Below are 18,682 nucleotides of genomic sequence, written 5' to 3'. Positions count from 1 at the left end.
GATGGGCACCTTGAGATTTACACCTCCTACTTCACACTCCCTCCATGCCAGGACACGGCAATATGCTCAGGAAATAGCATGAATGTTGGCTCCACAGCTCACTCCTGTGCTGTTCCTGAGCTCCTGTCCAATGCCCGCGACGCCAGTTTTGGATGTTCGGGGCCCGGCGGTGGCTGGCATTTTGAGCCCAGAAAAAATCCAACCGCTCTTTCGCTCCGTCTGCCCGAAATGCCGTCTTAGTCACTATCCCAAAATTCCTTCTCACACATTTTTTCCTTGTGACATAAAACCTAATTTTATTTCGGATTTTACTGTCTAGAAGGGTGGATCCCCTTCCTGCCACTTCTCTCCTGTTCTACCAGGAGTCGGCCTGCCAATCTGAGAAACAGAGTTATTTTTGTGCGTTGGATGTTTCCAGCTATGGGATGAGGAGCTAATGGCTAATGAGGCTTTTCCTCTGTTTCTCTGTTTAGAGCTGCTTTAAAGTGCTCTTCAGAGGGAAAGATCAGAGATCATTCTCAGCGACGGTTATGTCCGGGACGATGAAGCCGTCTCGGCGGATTAATTTGTTTAAATCTTGTATCTCTGTGGAAGTGTCTCTTGAGGCCAGAATTCGACTTAGAAATTTGGGAGAGTTTATGATGGCAACTTCCTGTTTCAGTGGGAGCATCTTCACTTGACCCTGGTTGTGAGCCTTCATGCATTCATCGTATTTATTGAGCGCTCAACGTGTGCAAAGCACTGCACTAAGTGCTTGGCACGGAACCAAGCCTTCAGTGGGGGCTGACTGCCTAGGGTCTTCTTTACTGGGACCTGAGGAAAATCCTGACCAAGTTTATATTTAGGATCATGTACCTTCATTCATTTAATCGTATTTACCGAGCACCTACTGGGTGCAGAGCACTGTGCTAAGTGCTCGGAAGGTCCAATTCAGCAGTAAAGAGAGACGATCCCCGCCCACATCGGGCTTACAGGCCAGGTAAACCTAAAGGGCCTCAAAAAACAGAACTCTGCCGCTGTCCCTGGCCATCTGAGCATTTCATACTCAGATCAAATCTTAGGAAGTTTCTGCCAATAGCTGTATTGTCTGTTAATGGAAGAGTCGTGTGATAGCTGCCTACTGTAAACACCGGCCGCAGAGACAGCTCAGAGAAATAAATATTTGTCCCTTCCCTCATTCACCACAAGCAGAGCGGCCCTGCAAGACCGGGTGGGCAGCTCTCCCACAGAGGGGAATAAAAAAAAAATAAACTGTGGTGTTTGTTAAGCGCTTACTATGTGTCATGCACTATACTAAGTGCTGGGGTGGTTACAAGCAAATCGGGTCCCTGGCCCACGTGGGGCTCACAGTCTCAAACCCTGTTTTACAGATGAGGGAACTGAAGCCCAGAGAAGTGAAGTGACTTTCCTAAGGTCACACAGCAGACAAGTGGCAGAGCCAGTATTAGAACCCGTGACCTTCGGACTCCCGGGCCCGTGCTCTATCCACTATGCCGTGCCGCTTCCACTGTGAAACCCCGTGAGACCTCGGGTCTCCCAGGGATGCTCCTAGTACAGTGCTCAGTTCGGTGCTCTGCACACAGCGAGCGCACAATAAATACAATGGAATGAATGCTCTGAGTTTCCAGGATTCCAATGAGGGGGCTGCACGACCCCAGCATGGTCCTCCGAATCTCCTCTGGTCGCAGCCGGCCACAGAGCGGACCCTCGTGGTGGACGTCCGTGACATCTGTCCCATCTGATCCCCGCTCGTGATCCAGACAAGCATTCGGATCTTGTCAAACTGCTCTTCGGCTAAATTAAACAAGAGGCGGCCCATTTCCAGACAGCATCTCGGGGCCCGGACAGCTGCGCAAGCTGTTACCGTATGGTCTGTCCCGATTTCGTGGCTGTTAGGACGCATTCAGAATTAAGGACAGAGCCCATTTACTATCACACGATTGATTAGACTAATCCGCATAAATAATCGGAGTGTTCGGTTACATCTGTGGAACGGATCTGCTTTTCATGACTGATTACCATTGAACTCTCGCTAGACTTAGGAAACTGTCCCACAGACAATATGCTGTGTGTCTGCGGAACTAATGATACTCTGGATTTATCTAACGCTCGATTATTCTCAAGTGCTTTCCCATTGGTGATCTCATTTTCTCTTCCCAACATCCCTGGGAGATTAGGAGAGGAAGTTTTCGCCTTCATCGCCCAGCTAGGGAAACTGAGGCACGGAGAGGGTAAAACGGGAATACCTTTACTCTAATTCAGAACACTAAACTCACTGCCCATGGAGAGGCATCTGCCAACTCTAGTGCATCGTTTTCTCCCAAGTGCTTATTACGGTGCTCTGCCTCCAGGGGAGTGCTCAATAAGTGCTCATCAATTGATCTAACTTCCTCCCAGATATTAGAAACCGGAGGAAGAATATAGGGGTCTGGACATTAATAGCTAAGCTCACTGACTCAATCGGCGGTATTTACTGAGCGGTCACTCAGTAAATAAATACTGAGCGGAGCACTGTACTAAACGCTTGGGAGAGTACAGTATCCGGCTCTGCAAATGTCAGCTGTGTGACTGTGGGCGAGTCACTTCACTTCTCTGTGCCTCAGTTCCCTCATCTGAAAAACGGGGATTAACTGTGAGCCTCACGTGGGACAACCTGATTACCCTGTATCTACCCCGGCGCTTAGAACAGTGCTCTGCACATAGTAAGCGCTTAACAAATACGAACATTATTACAGTATATCGCTGTCGAACTGAAGGATGAAAGAACCAACCCTCAGAGGAGCAGAATGAATCATTTTTCATGTCCAGTTGCATCTACTCTGTGTCTTTGATGAACTGCTCCCGATCCGGGCTTCTTTGGTGGTAGTCAGTCAATCATATTTATTGAGCGCCTACTGTATGCAGAGCACTGTACTGAGCTCTTGGGAGAGTACAGTGTAACAATAAAGAGACACATCCTCTGCCCTCGTGAGCTTACGGTCCAGGGGCGAAACAGACATTAATATAAAGAAAGAAATTATGGGTATGGATTTAAGAGCTGTGGGATTGTGGGAGGGATGAAGGAAGGATGCGAATCCAAGTGCCAGTGTGACGCAGAAGGGAGTGGGAGAAGAGGAAATGAGGGTCTAGTTGGGGCCAACCTCCTCTTGGAGGAGATCATCTGCCTCCTGGAGGAGGGGAGAAAGCACGTTTTCCTAAGGATGAACAAGAGTGTGCTCCCTGTCCAAGATCAACATTGAGTCTTCAGAAAAAATCCTCAGTGTCCTGGAGTGACCAGCTTATGTCCCGCCCCACACACACTCTGCAAACACTGATTCATTCATTCAGTCGTATTTATTGAGCAGTTACTGTGTGCAAAGCACCGTACTAAGCGCTTGGGAGAGTGCAGTATAACAACAGACCCATTCCTGCCCACAGCAAGCTCACAGTCTAGAGGATTCAGGCCACGACACAGCCGTCCAGCATGGACTGCGGGGCCCACCCTAGCAGGACTTGTCTTCGGATCTGGAGTCACCGTAATCAGCCTTTCCGGCTCCAGGTTCAATCGTTCATTCAATTCATTCATTCAGTCGTACTTATCGAGCACTCACTGTGTGCCCAGCGCTGCACTAAGCGCTTGGGAGTGTACAATGTAGCAATCAACAGACACATTCCCTGCCCACAACGAGCTTACAGTCAGGTCGGGCCTCCTCCGTGAGCCAACTACGGAATATTCCGATTGGCCCAGGCTCTCCCTCTCAACAGCCAAAGGCTCAGAACTGAGTTTCTCTAAGCAGGAAGTCTGGGGAAGACTCAGATCATTCCCACTGGAGAGGAAAAAGTGGTTTGGGAAGGCTCAAATCACTGGCTCCAAGGATGTCATTCATTCATTCATTCATCCCGTCAATCATGTTTATTGAGTGCTCATTTTGTGCAGAGCACTGTACTAAGCACTTGGGAGCGCACAGTGTAGCAATAAACAAACACATTCCCTGCCCACAAAGAGCTTTCGGTCAAGAGACCCAGGTGGAGAGAACTCTAGACTTTCAGCTCATTATGAGCAGGCTAATTCTCTTTTACTGTACCCTCCCAACAACTTAGAACAATGCCCTGCACATAGTAAGTGCTTAATAAATACGACTGATCGATGGACCGATGGACAGAAGAGCTCAGAAAGGGGACTCTTCTTATCGGAGAGCACAGATTCCTTGTAATTGCAGGCTATTTGAAACCGGTGGCGATTTTGTTGGTCTGATTTAAACAGGTTAAATCTAGAAGAACCGTTGGATGACTCCATGGTAGTCCTCAAGGGATACACCCTTTCAAGAGCTTGGCCCTTCCTCCGTTTTCCAGAAGGCTTCGACCGTGATTGCCTCTGCTAAATGCTTCCAGACACGGGGTTTGAAACTCTTCTGGTCCATGACTCACTTGAGTTGATGCCATTTTTCAGATTTCAAATGAATCTCCTTGGATTCAAAGAGACTTTGTTCCTAAAATGGGAAGGAAATTCCATAAAACTTAAAGTAGGCATTCGAAAGTCAAGGATCTGACCCGGTTTCATTACTTTTCTCGGCCCTGCTTTTGTGTTTTTTTCATGGTATTTGTTGAGCGCTTACTGTATGCCAGGCACTTTACTAAGTGCTGGGGTAGATACGAGCTAATCGAGTTGGACACAGTCCATGTCCCTCATGGGACTCACGGTCTTAATCCCCATTTTACAGATGAGGCAGCTGAGGCACAGAGAAGTGAAGTGACTTGCCCGAGGTCACACAGGAGACACGTGGCGGAGCCGGGATTAGAACCTATGACCTTCTGACTTCCGGGCCTATGCTCTATCCACTATGGCAGGCTTGCTTCTCTATCGCACATCGGGATGCTGCTGGAATCGCAACATTTATACATACGAATGAGGGCCTTGGCGACCTTTTCTCATCTCTACCCTCCTCCAGCTGCCCCTGTTGAGCTCCTTCTCTAAGGTCCCCCTTGTTCCAAACAGCAAGGATGTTGGGGTTCTCACGGGCGGTCCAGCGAAGTTCGCCACAGTTGGCGAAGGAAGGATCCCTCTAGAACTCAATTTTTTTTTTGGGGGGGGGGTCACCCTTCTGTGTGCACCCCAGGACCCTCAGTGTAGGAACGCTGCACTTCATGACTCCATAGAATATAGCAAGACTTGGGCAAATGCTGGATTTCGGAGGCGAGTGGGAAAACCCAAAGACCCAAGATCAGCTGGTAAAGTGAATCCCTCCAGGGAGGGTCTCTCGTGAACCTCCACCGCCTGTCCCGCGGGTCTTCCGAGAGGTCTTCCCTGACTAAGCCTTCAACTCTTCTCCTCCCACTCCTTTTGCATCACCCTGATTTGCTCCCTTTCTTCATCCCCCCCCCCTTCCAGCCCCTCAGCACTTTTGTCCGTATCTGCAATTTATTTCTATTAACGTGTCTCCCCATCTAGACTGTCAGCTCACCGTGGGCAGGGAATGTGTCCGTTTATTGTTACATCGTACTCTCCCAAGAGCTCAGTACAGTGCACAATAAAAATGTTTGACGGACTGATTGCCACCAAAGAAGCCCAGAACGGGGGCAGTTCATTAAAGACAGAGGGTAGACGGTATTGGACAAGAAAAATGATTCATTCTGCTCCTCTGAGGGTTGGTTATTTCATCCTTCTGTTCGACAGCAATATAAACAAGCCCCAGAAAACCCTTTGAAAGCTGGTTTCCGTTGAAAGAAGAAAAGGAAGGCACTCAACAGTAGAAGGCTGTCTGCAGCGTCCTGAAACGTGTGCATTTCAGAAATTCCCGTTTGAGGAATTTTGCTCTGGGCTTTAGGGGCTGCCCTTTCCGTCAGAAGTTCTCCGATGAGGGTTAGCTCGTGTAGGAACGCCCCGCCTGACGGTTCTTGGATCCCCAGAGGGGGTTCACGCCGGGACTGAAAGGCAGCCGGGTTCGTGCCCCGGGAGCCAACGCTCGGAACAGACGCCTGCTTCCCCGTGTCTCCGAGGCGGCGGCTTGACGCAGGTCTCGGAACGGTGTTCCTCCTGGAAGCTGTTGTGTCAGTTTGCCCTGCAGCTCACCTGGCAGAGTTCAGAGTGTATCAGGAGGCAGGGAGGCGGGGGAGACCGGGGCCGTCACCTGACGACGGGACTTCTGAGCCCCGGAGCCTCGTGTCTCCACCATCGTCCCGTCCCATCTGTACGGGGGGAAGCTGCTGAGTGTGGACGCGGCCCGTTCCCGGAGGGGCTGAAGTTTATAAGACACGGTATAACTGTTTAGACATCCAGGGCTCGGCTATAAACAATAGCGTTTAGCGAACCGGGTGGATCTCAAGTTTGGATTGGTTCGTGAGAGGTCAGGTTCGTCTCCTGCTCGAGGCCAGGTCGATCTACAGCCTGATGGTGCCAGAGTGTGTGCGTGTGCGTGTGTGTGTAAAATCCAGAGCGGGATTCCAGAATTCCCATCAGCCAGGTGCCCCCCCGGCTTTTTCCAACTCTATCCCATTCCGTGCTCTTCTCTCTCCCAACTCTTTTCCACCGCACGTGACTGGTTCTCACTTCTGAGCCACCACCAGGAATTAGAGAGGTAGCTCGGTCTGGTGGAGGAAAGGGCCGGGGACTGGTCACCAGCGTGAACGTGGTGACGGTAAGCTCCTTGAAGGCAGAAATTATCTATTATTTATATTAATATCAATTATTATTTATAGAGAATGGTGATGTAGAATCGTCAGATTTCTTTCTGAGAATGAGCAGAGACCTCAGTGACTGCAGGAAGCGGCTTGGCCTGGTGGATAGAGGACTGGTCTGGGAGTCAGAAGGATCGGGGTTCTAATCCTGCCTCCACCATCTGTCTGCCGGGTCATTCCATTTCATAGAGAAGCAGCGTGGCTCAGTGGAAAGAGCCCGGGCTTGGGAGTCAGAGGTCATAGGTTCGAATCCCAGCTCTGCCACTTGTGGGCTGTGTGACTGTGGGCAAGTCACTTCACTTCTCCGTGCCTCCGTTCCCTCATCTGTAAAATGGGGATGAAGACTGTGAACCTCACGAGGGACAACCCGATTATCCTGTGTCTACCCCAGCGCTTAGAACGGTGCTCCGCACATAGTAAGCGTTTAACAAATACCACCGTTATTATTATCATTTCTCTGTGCCTCAGTTCCCTCATCTGCACCGCGGCACAGAAAAGTTGAGTGACTTGCCCAAGGTCACAGAATAGAGAAGTGGCAAAGGCAGGATTAGCACCCAGGTCCTCTGACTCCCAGGCCCGTGCTCTTTCCACTAGGTCAGAGTTTCAGAAAGGTCCAGGTCGGTGATCCAGCACAAGCAACCCTGCTTAGGCAATAGGGAAAAACCCTTATAAGCATGAATCCTCCCAGACTGGAGACCTCACAAATCGGGAAAACAATTTAGAGCAGCCCCGTGGCACTAGAGAAAATCCTGGGGATTGGTTGGAGGGAAAGCTGGGGCAAAGGACATCTGAGAACTCCATTTTCCAGGAGACGATCTTCCACTTCTCAGGGTCACCTGGGACTGACCAGTCAATTTAGCTGGGTGGTGGGGCCTTTGAAATCGAAATAGGAAATTTGCTCACTCTCTCTGACGTCTCTCTTCGTGCCTGTTAAATCTCTGTGATGTCAAAGATCGTTCTGGGAGGCGGAAGGACCTGCATAATAATCCCCGCTCTGCCACGTGTCTGGGTGACCTTGGGCAAGTCACTTCACTTCTCTCTGGGCCTCAGTTACCTCATCTATAAAATGGGGATTAGGAGTGTGCGCCCCATGTGGAACAGGGCCCGGGTCCAACCTGCTTAGCTTGTAAATCCCTCGGTGCTCAGTTCAGAGCCTGCACACAGTAAAGCGTTTGACATGCCACAGTTATTGTTATTCTACCGAGGTATATTTAAGTACATACTCTTACAACTTTGGTGTGGGTAGTTAAGGAATTTATTACCCTATTTATTTGGTTAATGAGGTGTACGTCCCCTTGATTCTATTTATCGCGATTAAGTTGTCTTGTTTTTTGTCCGTCTGTCTCCCCCGATTAATAATAATAATAATAATAATAATAATAATGTCGGTATTTAAGCGCTTACTACGTGCCGAGCACTGTTCTAAGCGCAGGGGTAGATATAGGGTCATCAGGTCGTGCCACGTGAGGCTCACAGTTAATCCCCATTTTACAGATGAGGTAACTGAGGCACAGAGAAGTGAAGTGACTCGCCCACAGTCACACAGCTGCCAAGTGGCCGAGCCGGGAGTCGAACCCATGACCTCTGACTCCCAAACCCGGGCTCTTTCCACTGACAGAGAAAGAAAAACAGATAGAGCCAGTCCCTGCCCAACGATGGGCTCACAGTCTAAACGGACCGCAGAGACGGACTGTCTCTGTCTGTTGCCGAACTGTACATTCCAAGCACTCGGTACAATGCTCTGCACATAGTAAGCGCTCAGTAAATACTATTGAATGAATGAACCTGCAGGTCTGGACCTTGGATTCGAGATCTGAGACATCTGAAGAGCTCAGAGCCCAGCGAAGGTCAGCACATGGAGTTGGTTACTCCAGGAAACCGGCCGGGCCAGAAATGCCACAGGCTCTAAAAAGTCTTCAATAAATTTGTGCAGTTGAGTTAATAGGGAGAGAGTTAGGGATGTTGAAAGCTCAAGGGGGAGAGACGATACATCCTCTCTGTATGTATCATTCATTCATTTATTTATTGTCGTATTTATTGAACACCTACTGTGTGCAGAGCACTGTGCTAAGCACTTGGGAGAGGAAGTACAACAATAAACAGACACATTCCCCGCCCACAACTAGCTTAGAGTCTAGAGGGGGGGAGGCGGACATCAATACAGATAAATGAATTACAGATATTCACTCATTCATGCAATCGTATTTATTGAGCGCTTATTGTATGCAGAGCACTGTACTGAGCGCTTGGAAAGTATGCGGCAAGGAAGAAAGACAATCCCTGCCCATAGCGGGCTTACAGTCTGGTGGGGGCAGGGGAAAGAGTCATCAATGCCAATAAATGGAATTATAGATACATACCTATGTTCCTTAAGTGGCGTGATGACGGTAGGAGCGGAGAACAAGGAGCAAGACAGGGTGACGCGGAAGGGAGTGGGAGAAGCGGAAAGGAGGGGCTTAGTCTGGGAAGGCGTCTTGGAGGAGATGAGCCTGGAAAAAGGCTCCGAAGTGCGGGGAGAGTCATAGTCCGTCGGATTGGAGGAGGGGGGCCGATCCAGGCCGGAGGCGGGACACGGGCCTGAAGGCAGCGGCCGGAGGGACCCAGAAAGGCGGCCTGCTGGCCGGACCCCGGAGGATGGAGCCGACACTCTGCCCGCCCCCTTTGGGGGTTCCCCTCCCTCATTTAAGCCCCCAACTTCCCGATTAGGGTGGAGTACCACTTAACCAGGAGTGGCAGAGAACAGAGCCTCCACTGTCAGCGGCCGGGGGTCTCCAAGGCAACCAAGGCTGTACCCGGGCACCAGGGAGGGAGGGGGTCCCCGGCGTGCCATCCGTGGCTGTATTTGGTCAACACGCGGACATCTCTATGGAAAGCCGGCCCAGCCAGCTGTAGGCCCCTAGCCGACCCTGTCCTCTTGTTATTATCAGTCCTCTGGTTTCCGTGGAGACAGCCCGGGAGCCGGGGACCTTACGTCCAAATTACAGGAGGAGCCTCTTAATGCTTGTTAATCCGAACCTTGCCCGGTTCAGGAAATCAAGCGGTCGGGTCTATTGAGCGCTTACTATGTGCAGAGCATCGTGCAGAGCGCTTGGGAGAGCACAGCAGAATCGGCTGACACGTCCCCTGCCCTTAATGAGCTTACGGTCTAGAGGGGGGAGACAGACATTAATAGGAATAAAGTAATTTAGAATATAAGAATAATAATAAATATGGTATTTGTTAAGTGCTCGCTATGTGCCGGGCTCTGTACTAAACGCTAGGGTGGATACAAGCAAATCTGTCCCTGACCCACGTGGGGCCCACAGTCTCAATCCCCGTTTTACAGATGAGGGAACTGAGCCCCAGAGAAGTTCAGTGATTTGCCCCAGGTCACACAGCACCCAAGTGGAGGGGCTGGGATTCGAACCCAGGTCCTTCTGACCCCAAGGCCTGTGCTCTATCCACTAGGCCATACCGCTTCTTCACCGCTTTCCCGGCTCCACCGTCTCTTGCTGAGACTTCCAAGTCAGCGGAGAGTTGGGTTGGGACGGCGCCTCATCGGCACCAGATCCTCACTGAGGTTTCTGGGGAAAGGTTTCTTCCACAGAGAAACAGTGTGGCCTAGTGGGAAGAGCCCCGACCTGAGAGACGGAAGACCTGGGTTCTAATCCCCTCCCCCTGACAGACCTGCCGTGTGACCTTGGGCAAATCACTCAACTTCTCTGAGCCTCAGTTCCCTTATCTGCAAAACGGGGATTCAATACCTTTTTTCTCCTCCTACTTAGTAATAATAATAATAATTGCCTAGGTTAAATGCTTACCGTGTTCCAGGCACTGTATTCAACGCTGGGGTGGAATCAGACAGATAGGGTTGGACACAGTCCCTGTCTCATGTGGTGCTCACGGTTTTCATCCCATTTTACAGATGAGATCACGGAGGCCCAGAGAAGTGAGGTGACTTGCCCCAGGTCGCCCAGCAGACACATGCGGGAGTTGGAATTAGAACCCATGACCTTCTGGCTTCCAGTCCCATGCACTGTCCACTAGGCCGTGCCGCTTCTCTACTTGGACTGTGAACGCCATGTGGGACCTAATTATCTTGTACCTACCCTGTCACTTAGTACAGTGCCCACCACATAATAATAATAATCATAATCATGGTATTTGTTAAGTACATAGTATGTGCGAGGCACTCTTCTAAGCACTGGGGCGGATACAAGCTAATCGAGTCGGACACGGTCCCTGTCCCATGTCGGGCTCTCGGTTTTAATCCCCATTTTACAGAAGAGAAACTGAGGCGTAGAGAGGTGAATAATAATAATAATAATGTCGGTATTTGTTAAGCGCTTACTATGTGCAGAGCACTGTTCTAAGCGCTGGGGTAGACACAGGGTAATCGGGTTGTCCCACGTGAGGCTCACAGTTAACCCCCATTTTACAGATGAGGTAACTGAGGCACAGAGAAGTGAAGTGACTCGCCCACAGTCACCCAGCTGCCAAGTGGCGGAGCCGGGATTCGAACCCATGACCTCTGACTCCCAAGCCCGGGCTCTCTCCACTGAGCCACGCTGCTTCCCAAGGTCACAGGTGGTGCAGCCGGAATTAGAAGCCATGACCTAGTGGCAAGAGCACGGGCCTGGGAGTCAGAGGAGATGGATTCTAATCCCGACTCTGCCACCTGTTTTCTGGGTGACCTTGGGCAAATCGCTTCACTTCTCCTTGCCTCAGCTACCTCTTCTCTAAAAGACCGTCAGCCTCACGTGGGACAACCTGCTTACCTTGTAGCCGCCCCAGCACTTAGGACAGTGTCTGGCGCTCGGTAAGCGCTTAACGAATACCACTAATATGATTATTATGACCTTCCGACTCCCAGGCCTGTGCCCTACCCACTACGCCATGTTGGTTCTGAGGTAAGGGCTTAACTGATGCCCCAGTTATTCCAACGACTCCGTTTCTCCTTCCCTTTCCAGGGCGAGTGTCCCAGGGGCCCATCGACCTCACGCAGCTGATCGGGGTGCCCCTGCCCTCCTCCGTGTCCTTCGTCACCGGCTACGGGGGCTTTCCCGCCTACGGCTTCGGGCCGGGGGCCAGGGTCGGCCGCCCCACCAGGACGTTGATCCCCCAGACGTTCTTCCGAGACTTCGCGGTGGCGGCGACGGTGAAGCCGGACAGCCACCGCGGCGGGGTGCTCTTCGCCATCACGGACGCCTTTCAGAAGGTCATCCACCTGGGCCTGAGGCTGTCTCCTCTGGAGGACGGGGCCCAGAGGATCATCCTGTACTACACCGAGCCCGGCTCGCTCGTCTCCCAGGAGGCCGCCTCCTTCGCGGTCCCCCGGCTGACCCACCGGTGGAACCGGTTCGCCGTGAGCGTCCAGGGGGACGAGGTCGTCCTCTACGTGGCCTGCGAGGAGGCCGACCGGGTCCGGTTTCGGAGGTCCCCGGGGACCTTGCGGTTCGAGTCTGGCTCGGGTATATTTGTGGGCAGCGCAGGAGAGACGGGGCTGGACAGATTCACTGTAAGTAAAATGAGGACAACGATGATAATATTTCTGATATCGGTTGAGCTCTCACTATTCGCCAGGCAGTGTACTAAGCGCTGGGGCACAGACGACAGAATCGGGTTGGACGCAGTCCCCGTCCCACACTGGGCTCCCACTTTTCATCCCCGTTTTACAGATGAAGTAATCGAGGCAGAGAGGAAGTGAAGTGACTTGCCCAGGGTCACCCAGCAGAGAAGTGGCAGAGTCGGCATTAGAACTCAGGACCTTCTGACTCCCAGGCCCGTGCCGAATCCACTAGTCCACGACGAGAAACCTCAGATGTGTCGAGTGCTTTCCTTCCTTCCTTCATTCAATCGTATTTATTGAGTGCTTACTGTGTGCGGAGCATCATGCTAAGTGCTTGGGCGAATAAAATGCAATAATAAACAGACACATTCCCTGCCCCTAGCAAGCTTAGGGTCTAGAGAAGGCTTAGTGGAAAGAGCAGGGGCTTGGGGGTCAGAGGTCGTGGGTTCTAATCCCGGCTCCGCCACTTGTTTGCTCACAAAAAAATAAAAGATACGCCGATGGTGCCTGGCTAACGTCCTGACCTGATCTGTTTTGCTACAGGGTTCAATCCAGCAATTAATGATCAAGCCCGACTCCAAAGGTTTTGAGGACCAGTGTGAAGATGATGATCCATCTGTAAGTATTTCCTGTGTTTCAGCCCTTCAGGCTGTTGCTGAACCAGGAGTTGAGAGTCGGGGTACATGATGAGTTTCATTCAAAGCATCCGGAGAGTTGGAAATGCCTCTCCCCTACTCTGTGGGCACACCGATGTAGGCCTCGTTTAAACATACGCTCTCCGTCTCCCAGCACCTCCTCCCCAGTTCTCCCCCAGATCTACCAGATGTATATATTATTTATTACCCTATTTATTTTGTTAATGAGTTGTATGTACATCCCCTTGATTCTATTTATCGTGATAATGTTGTCTTGTTTTTGTTTCGTTCCGCTTTGCTCTGCCATCTGTCTCCCCTGTTTAGACCGGGAGCCCGTTATTGGGCAGGGATTGTCTCTATCTGTTGCCGAACTGTACATTCCAAGCACTTAGTACAGTGCTCTGCACAGAGTAAGCGCTCAATAAATGCTACGGAATGAATGAATGAACCTTGAACTAAATGGAATTAGAAATGGACCAGTTAGTCTGGGTAGTAGATCTGGTGAGATCAACCCCCGACTCTGATTTTCTTGTGTGCCGAATCTGAGAGGATTTTTTATTTTTTAATGAACGTTAAATCGCGTGTTAGTCACCATGGCTTTTGTGCTTGAAAAAAATCTGATTTATATGGAAAAAAATACCATACGGAGTAGGTGTCTTTAGAAAACTATTCCTCACTAAGAGGAAGACTGTGACTGATGGGATTTCTTTGTCTTGAGTCAGCGGAATGGTTTGCTTTGATTTCACGTAGGCATCCGGAGAAAGCAGCGGTTTTGAAGAACTAGAAGGAATTGCTGAGATACAAGAAGGCACTACATACACTCAATCTCCAGTAAGTGTCTGAAAGATCACTGACCCTTCATTCATTTCACATTTAAGCCCACACTAAGAATTAACTCCCCCATTTACCGTGTTTCTGACACCAGATCAACAAAAATCACGGAACTAAGAGTCAGGCATCAACGATGCAAAAATTTTGAATTCAGTCATTACAAAATCAATCTCTAAAACAAATCCACTGGGGCTAGGATTAGGACAAGTGATTTAGGTGAAGCTTTAGGGGTTAGAGGGAGGTTTAGCCCTAGGGTCAAGGCTGAGGGTAAGGTTATTAATGCATTCAATCAGACTTATTGAGCGCTTACTGTGTGCCAAGCGCTGTACTAAGAGCTTAGCACCGTACTACGCGCTTGCACTGTACTAAGGTTAGGATTAGGGATAGAGTTCATAGCATTAGCACGCTGCTGATAATATTTCAGTCTTAGTTGGCTTTAGAACTTCTTTTGATTCTTCTATTTCATACTTCAGTTGGAGGATCCCTTTTGGATTTTTTCGTCTGTCCTGGACAATTTTAGAAAACGAAAGCAATATTCTATAATTGGGTTCCGGCTAATGTAGTCGGCCAACCTTAAGTATCCACCAGCTGTCTTTGTTAACATTAAAGAAGCTCCTCGAGTACCTCCAGTGGCTGTCCGGAGACCTCTGAATCAAACAGAAACTCTTTAGCATGAACTTTAATAGCACTCATCGAGCTTGCTCCAGTCTACCTCACCTCACTGATCTACTACAGCCCAGCCCACACACTTTACTCTTCTAGTGCCAGCTTACTCACTGTGCCCCGATTATAATAATAGTTATGGCATTTATTAAGTGCTTACTATGTGCCAGGCGCTGTACTAAAAGCTGGGATGGATACAAGCAAATCAGGTTGGAAACAGTCCCTGTCCCACATGGGGCTCAGAGTCTCAATCCCCATTTTACAGATGAGGTCACTGAGGCACAGAGAAGTGAAGCGACTTGTTCAGGGTCACACAGCAGACGAGGGGCATGGGATTAGAACCCACGACCTCATGACTCCCAGGTCCATGCTCTATCCGCTATGCCAGGCTGCTTCTCATATCTCATCCATCTCACCGCCAACCCCTTTCCCATATCCTCCCACTAGCCAGGAACTCCCTCCCCCTCCATGTATTCCAGACCACCACTCTCTCAACCTTCGAAGCATTATTAAGGTCGCATCCCCTCCTGGAAGCCTTCCCCAATTAAGCTCACCTTTCCCCGGCTCCCTTTCCCTCCTGCGTCGTCTCTGCCCTTGGATCTGTGACCTTTGGGCGTTTGATATTCACCTCATCCTCAACTCCACAGCACTTATGTACATTTCTTTAAATCGTATATTATAATTTCTTCCCCCTCTAGACTGTAAACTTGTTGTGATGATGATGATGGTATTTGTTAAGCGCTTACTATGTGCCAAGCACTGTTCTGCAGGGAATGCTTCTGTTAACTCTGTTGTTCTGCATTTTCCCCAGCGCTTGGTACGCTGCATAAAGTAAGGGCTTAAAAAATACCATCCATTGATTGACTGATTGATTAAGCACTCAGATGGACACATCTGAGCTGCAGCATCCTCAGTCCACGTTCACACCGGGGCCTGATAGACAGAGCCCGGGCCTGAGAGTCAGAAGGTCACGGGTTCTAATCCCGGCTCTGCCACTTGTCTGTTGTGTGATCTTGGGCAAGTCTCTTCACTTCTCTGGGCCTCGGTGACCTCATCTGGAAAATGGGGATGAAGACTGTGAAGTCCATTTGGAACAGGGGCTGTGTCCAACCCGATTTGCTTGTATTCCCTCCCAGCACTTAGTACGGTGCCTGGCACATAGTAAAGCTCTTAACGCATACCCTATTGACTCTTTCAATAGGGTCCAAAAGGGCAAGGATTATCATCCCTCCAAAGGACCCCTTTTCTCTTGAAATTGAGAAACCCCCGGCTAGCACTGATATGGCGTTTGCTGCTCTTTGTTTTCAGAAATTAGCCTGAGATTTGAGGAACGGTATTTGACAGGAGATCCTCTGCATCATGGTTTTACGCTCATTCCTGAGAAAACCAAGAATCAAATGATCTCCTTCCCCCATCTACCTCCTTATGTGCTTTCAGTTTTCCCTAAGAGGAGAGCTCTCTTCATGCAGAGACAGTTTAATTTGAGGAAAATTGAAGGCAAAAGAATGTTCTCAAACCAAAAAGCAGAGGTTCCCACAGTAAACTACAACATTAGGCAATGTCTGACCATAAATAATAAACCTCCCAAGGAGGCTTCATCTTTTAGGAACTTACAAGCAAGAGGCACCCACACAATCTGTGTCCAATTTGCACACTCCGGCTTTGTTTGGTTTCTTCTTTTGGGTCAACTCTGAAACAGAGGGCCATCTGTGCATAGACAGAGTGTAACTACAGAGAGTTTCTTTGTAAGAAACAATTAACCCATGTTCTATACTCCAGAAGGTTTTGGAGTCAAACAATCGTCCGCCCAAAGGATTTGTGAATAATTGTTTCCCGCTCACTGCCATGATTTCAGAGATAGATTTTTTTTAGTAAAAGAGACTGAAACTTCATGATTTCAAAATGGCATTAGAGTATTGTCTTTGTTGGATTTCCTAGAAGTCCTGGAGACTTTCGTTGGCTGGAACCACTTTCAAAACTGGGCCCAAAGCGTAAAGTTGCGATGTCGGTGGCTTGGGAAGAGACAGAGAATTTGCTTGAGCGTGGTTTGGGCTTTAATGAACGTGGCGCCAGAGTTACCCCATTTTATTCTTCTTCCACTGAGCCTTTCGCCAAGCGAGGAAGGACCGCCTGATCTCCCTTTGAGACCTAGTCCATCCAGCTGAGAGCATCAAGGTGAAAAGAAAGAGGATGAAGAGACAGAGAAGCTGGAATTAAGGAAAGGAGAGAAAAAGGGAAGGGGTGAGGATAGGAGAAAGGAAGGGAAGGGGTGAGGATAGGAGAAAGGAAGGGAAGGGGAAAGGGAGCTTCACAAATAGCTCAGGATGTGTGATGAGAAACACCATTTTGAAGTGCCGTGGAGTCAGGTCAGTCAAGGGTCAAACTCATCCTTGTCATTTTTTTTTTTTATGGTATTTGCTAAGCACTTACTTTAGGCCCGGCCACTTTCTAAGCACCGGTGTAGATACAAGATGATCCTGTTAGACACATGCGGCTCACAGTCTTAATCCCCGTTTTACAGATGAGGTAACTGAGACATAGAAAAGTGAAGTGACTGGTCCAAGGTCACGCAGCAGACGAGTGGCAGAGGTGGGACTAGAACCCAAGTCCTTCCGAATCCCAGGCCCGTGCTCTATCCACTGGGCCAGGCTGCTTCTCATGAGTGAAGAAAGTTATGGCAGATACCAATGGACCAGTCTTCTGGCTGGTGCCGCACCACGTGGCGATGGGCAGCAGGGACATGTGACCAGTTTGGCGCTTTTCCACACATCCCTTTCAGCCTGTGGGCCATCGTTTTCCAACTCCTCAACTCAGAGAGTGGTATTGTCAGAAGCATGGGCTTCCAAGACTGGATACTAGTTCCCAGTGGCCTTATTCCACTTGAAAGGCTGGTAGCCCAAAACCTGTGGCTACTCCACTGAAATGGATTTACTGGGTCACGCCACCTTACAACCACGTGTGAGTCGAGTTGATGCCTGGATTTTGTCCTAGGAAGTCATCGTGGCCTGGGTCCTTGATATGTTAGCTCTCTGGCTTTTGAGATTATACGAGACTCTGCGTATCTTCAGTTTTAACCTGGGATCTGAGGGAAGAGTCAATCTTGAAGAATTTCCCCTCTAATCCAGTCCCTTTCAACACCCCAAGAGGTCTTTGCCAGTGGAGACATTCACAGGTGCAAACCTATAAGTTTAATTGTCTGTTGTACTTCAGAGAATCCTGGACCCAGACAGGTTTCGTATACCAAAGAACCCTGTGCTCTCCCAAGTTCTTAATACAGTGCTCCGCACACAGTAAGCACTCAATAAATACAGTTCAACTGAATGAACCACCTTTGAGTGTTACCAGATATTTAACTGACAGAAACTTAGGCCAGTGCTGGTTCTCTTGTTCCCAAGCAGCATGCGATGTTAAGAGCAGGTATTAAGTGATGCTCTTGAGGGGGAAATAAACAAGATTTAGTTTGATTGTTAAGGCGTTCCATGAACATTTCTTGTGCGTTATTTAAGTTTCTATGGAACAAAGTTGCTGCGGACCCAATTAGTATTTTGTGGGTCCTTTCCCCCCGATGATGTTTGCTCTCCTTGACTGCCAGAAACTCACTTGGGAATTTTGGTTTTTAGCCTGAAGAAGCCAAAGCTGAGCCAGTGGAAGCTCCACCGACATCCTCACCCCAGCCTGAAGAAGAAGAAGAAGAAGAAGAAGAAACCTCCGGTCACTTCGAAACAGAGAAGACCCCAACAGCTACCCTCAGTCCGGCTGACCTCTCGATGGCGGCCTCCCCCAGTCAGGTGGACACCGTGATGGCTTCCTCCCCCAGCCAGGTGGATGCCACGATCGCTTCCTCCCCAAGTGAGGTGGATGTTTCTACTGCTACCTCCCTCGTTCGGGTGGGCGTCTCTACGGATTCCTCCCTGAGTCCGGTGGACATCTCTACGGCTTTCTCCCCGAGTCAGATGGACATCTCTACAGCTTCCTCCCCCGGGCAGGTGAACGTCTCTACAACTTCCTTCCCCAGTCAGGTGGACGTTGTGACCGCTTCCTCCCCCAGCCAGGTGGACACTGCGATGGCTTCCTCTCCCAGTCAGGTGGATGTCTGGATGGCTTCCTCCCCAAATCGGGTGGACGACTGGACGGTTTCCTCCCCCAGTCAGGTGGACGTCTGGACGACTCCCCGTACTAAAGTCAGTCCAAGCCAGGAGGATCAAGGTAGGCTTCGTTCTGTTTCGATCTATGCTCTGGAACTGGGGGTCTGGTTACGGAGGTGATGGAGATTACCCTGGGCAGCGCTTCATGCAGAAAGGGTGGGACTTTCTAGAACAATTCAAGGCCCAGCAGCCCAGGTTCCACAACA

The 18,682-nt window shown here is 49.8% G+C and overlaps 1 protein-coding gene across 2 annotated transcripts in view; it reads left to right on the top strand.

Moving 5' to 3' along the window:
• Positions 1-18,682, top strand: part of COL15A1 (collagen type XV alpha 1 chain) — a 70,459-nt gene that overhangs the window by 8,657 nt on the left and 43,120 nt on the right. For both annotated transcript variants that reach the window (XM_029053939.2, XM_029053938.2), the window contains exons 3-6: positions 11,604-12,151; positions 12,746-12,820; positions 13,588-13,668; positions 17,952-18,537. In XM_029053939.2, the coding sequence (XP_028909772.1) occupies positions 11,604-12,151; positions 12,746-12,820; positions 13,588-13,668; positions 17,952-18,537 (1,290 nt within the window). The remainder of the gene's footprint in view (positions 1-11,603; positions 12,152-12,745; positions 12,821-13,587; positions 13,669-17,951; positions 18,538-18,682) is intronic.

This window comes from Ornithorhynchus anatinus, chromosome X3 (genome assembly GCF_004115215.2).
Source record: "Ornithorhynchus anatinus isolate Pmale09 chromosome X3, mOrnAna1.pri.v4, whole genome shotgun sequence".
NCBI lineage: Eukaryota > Metazoa > Chordata > Mammalia > Monotremata > Ornithorhynchidae > Ornithorhynchus > Ornithorhynchus anatinus.
Note: the sequence above shows the minus strand (reverse complement) of the source record. Positions and strands in the feature narration are given on the sequence as shown.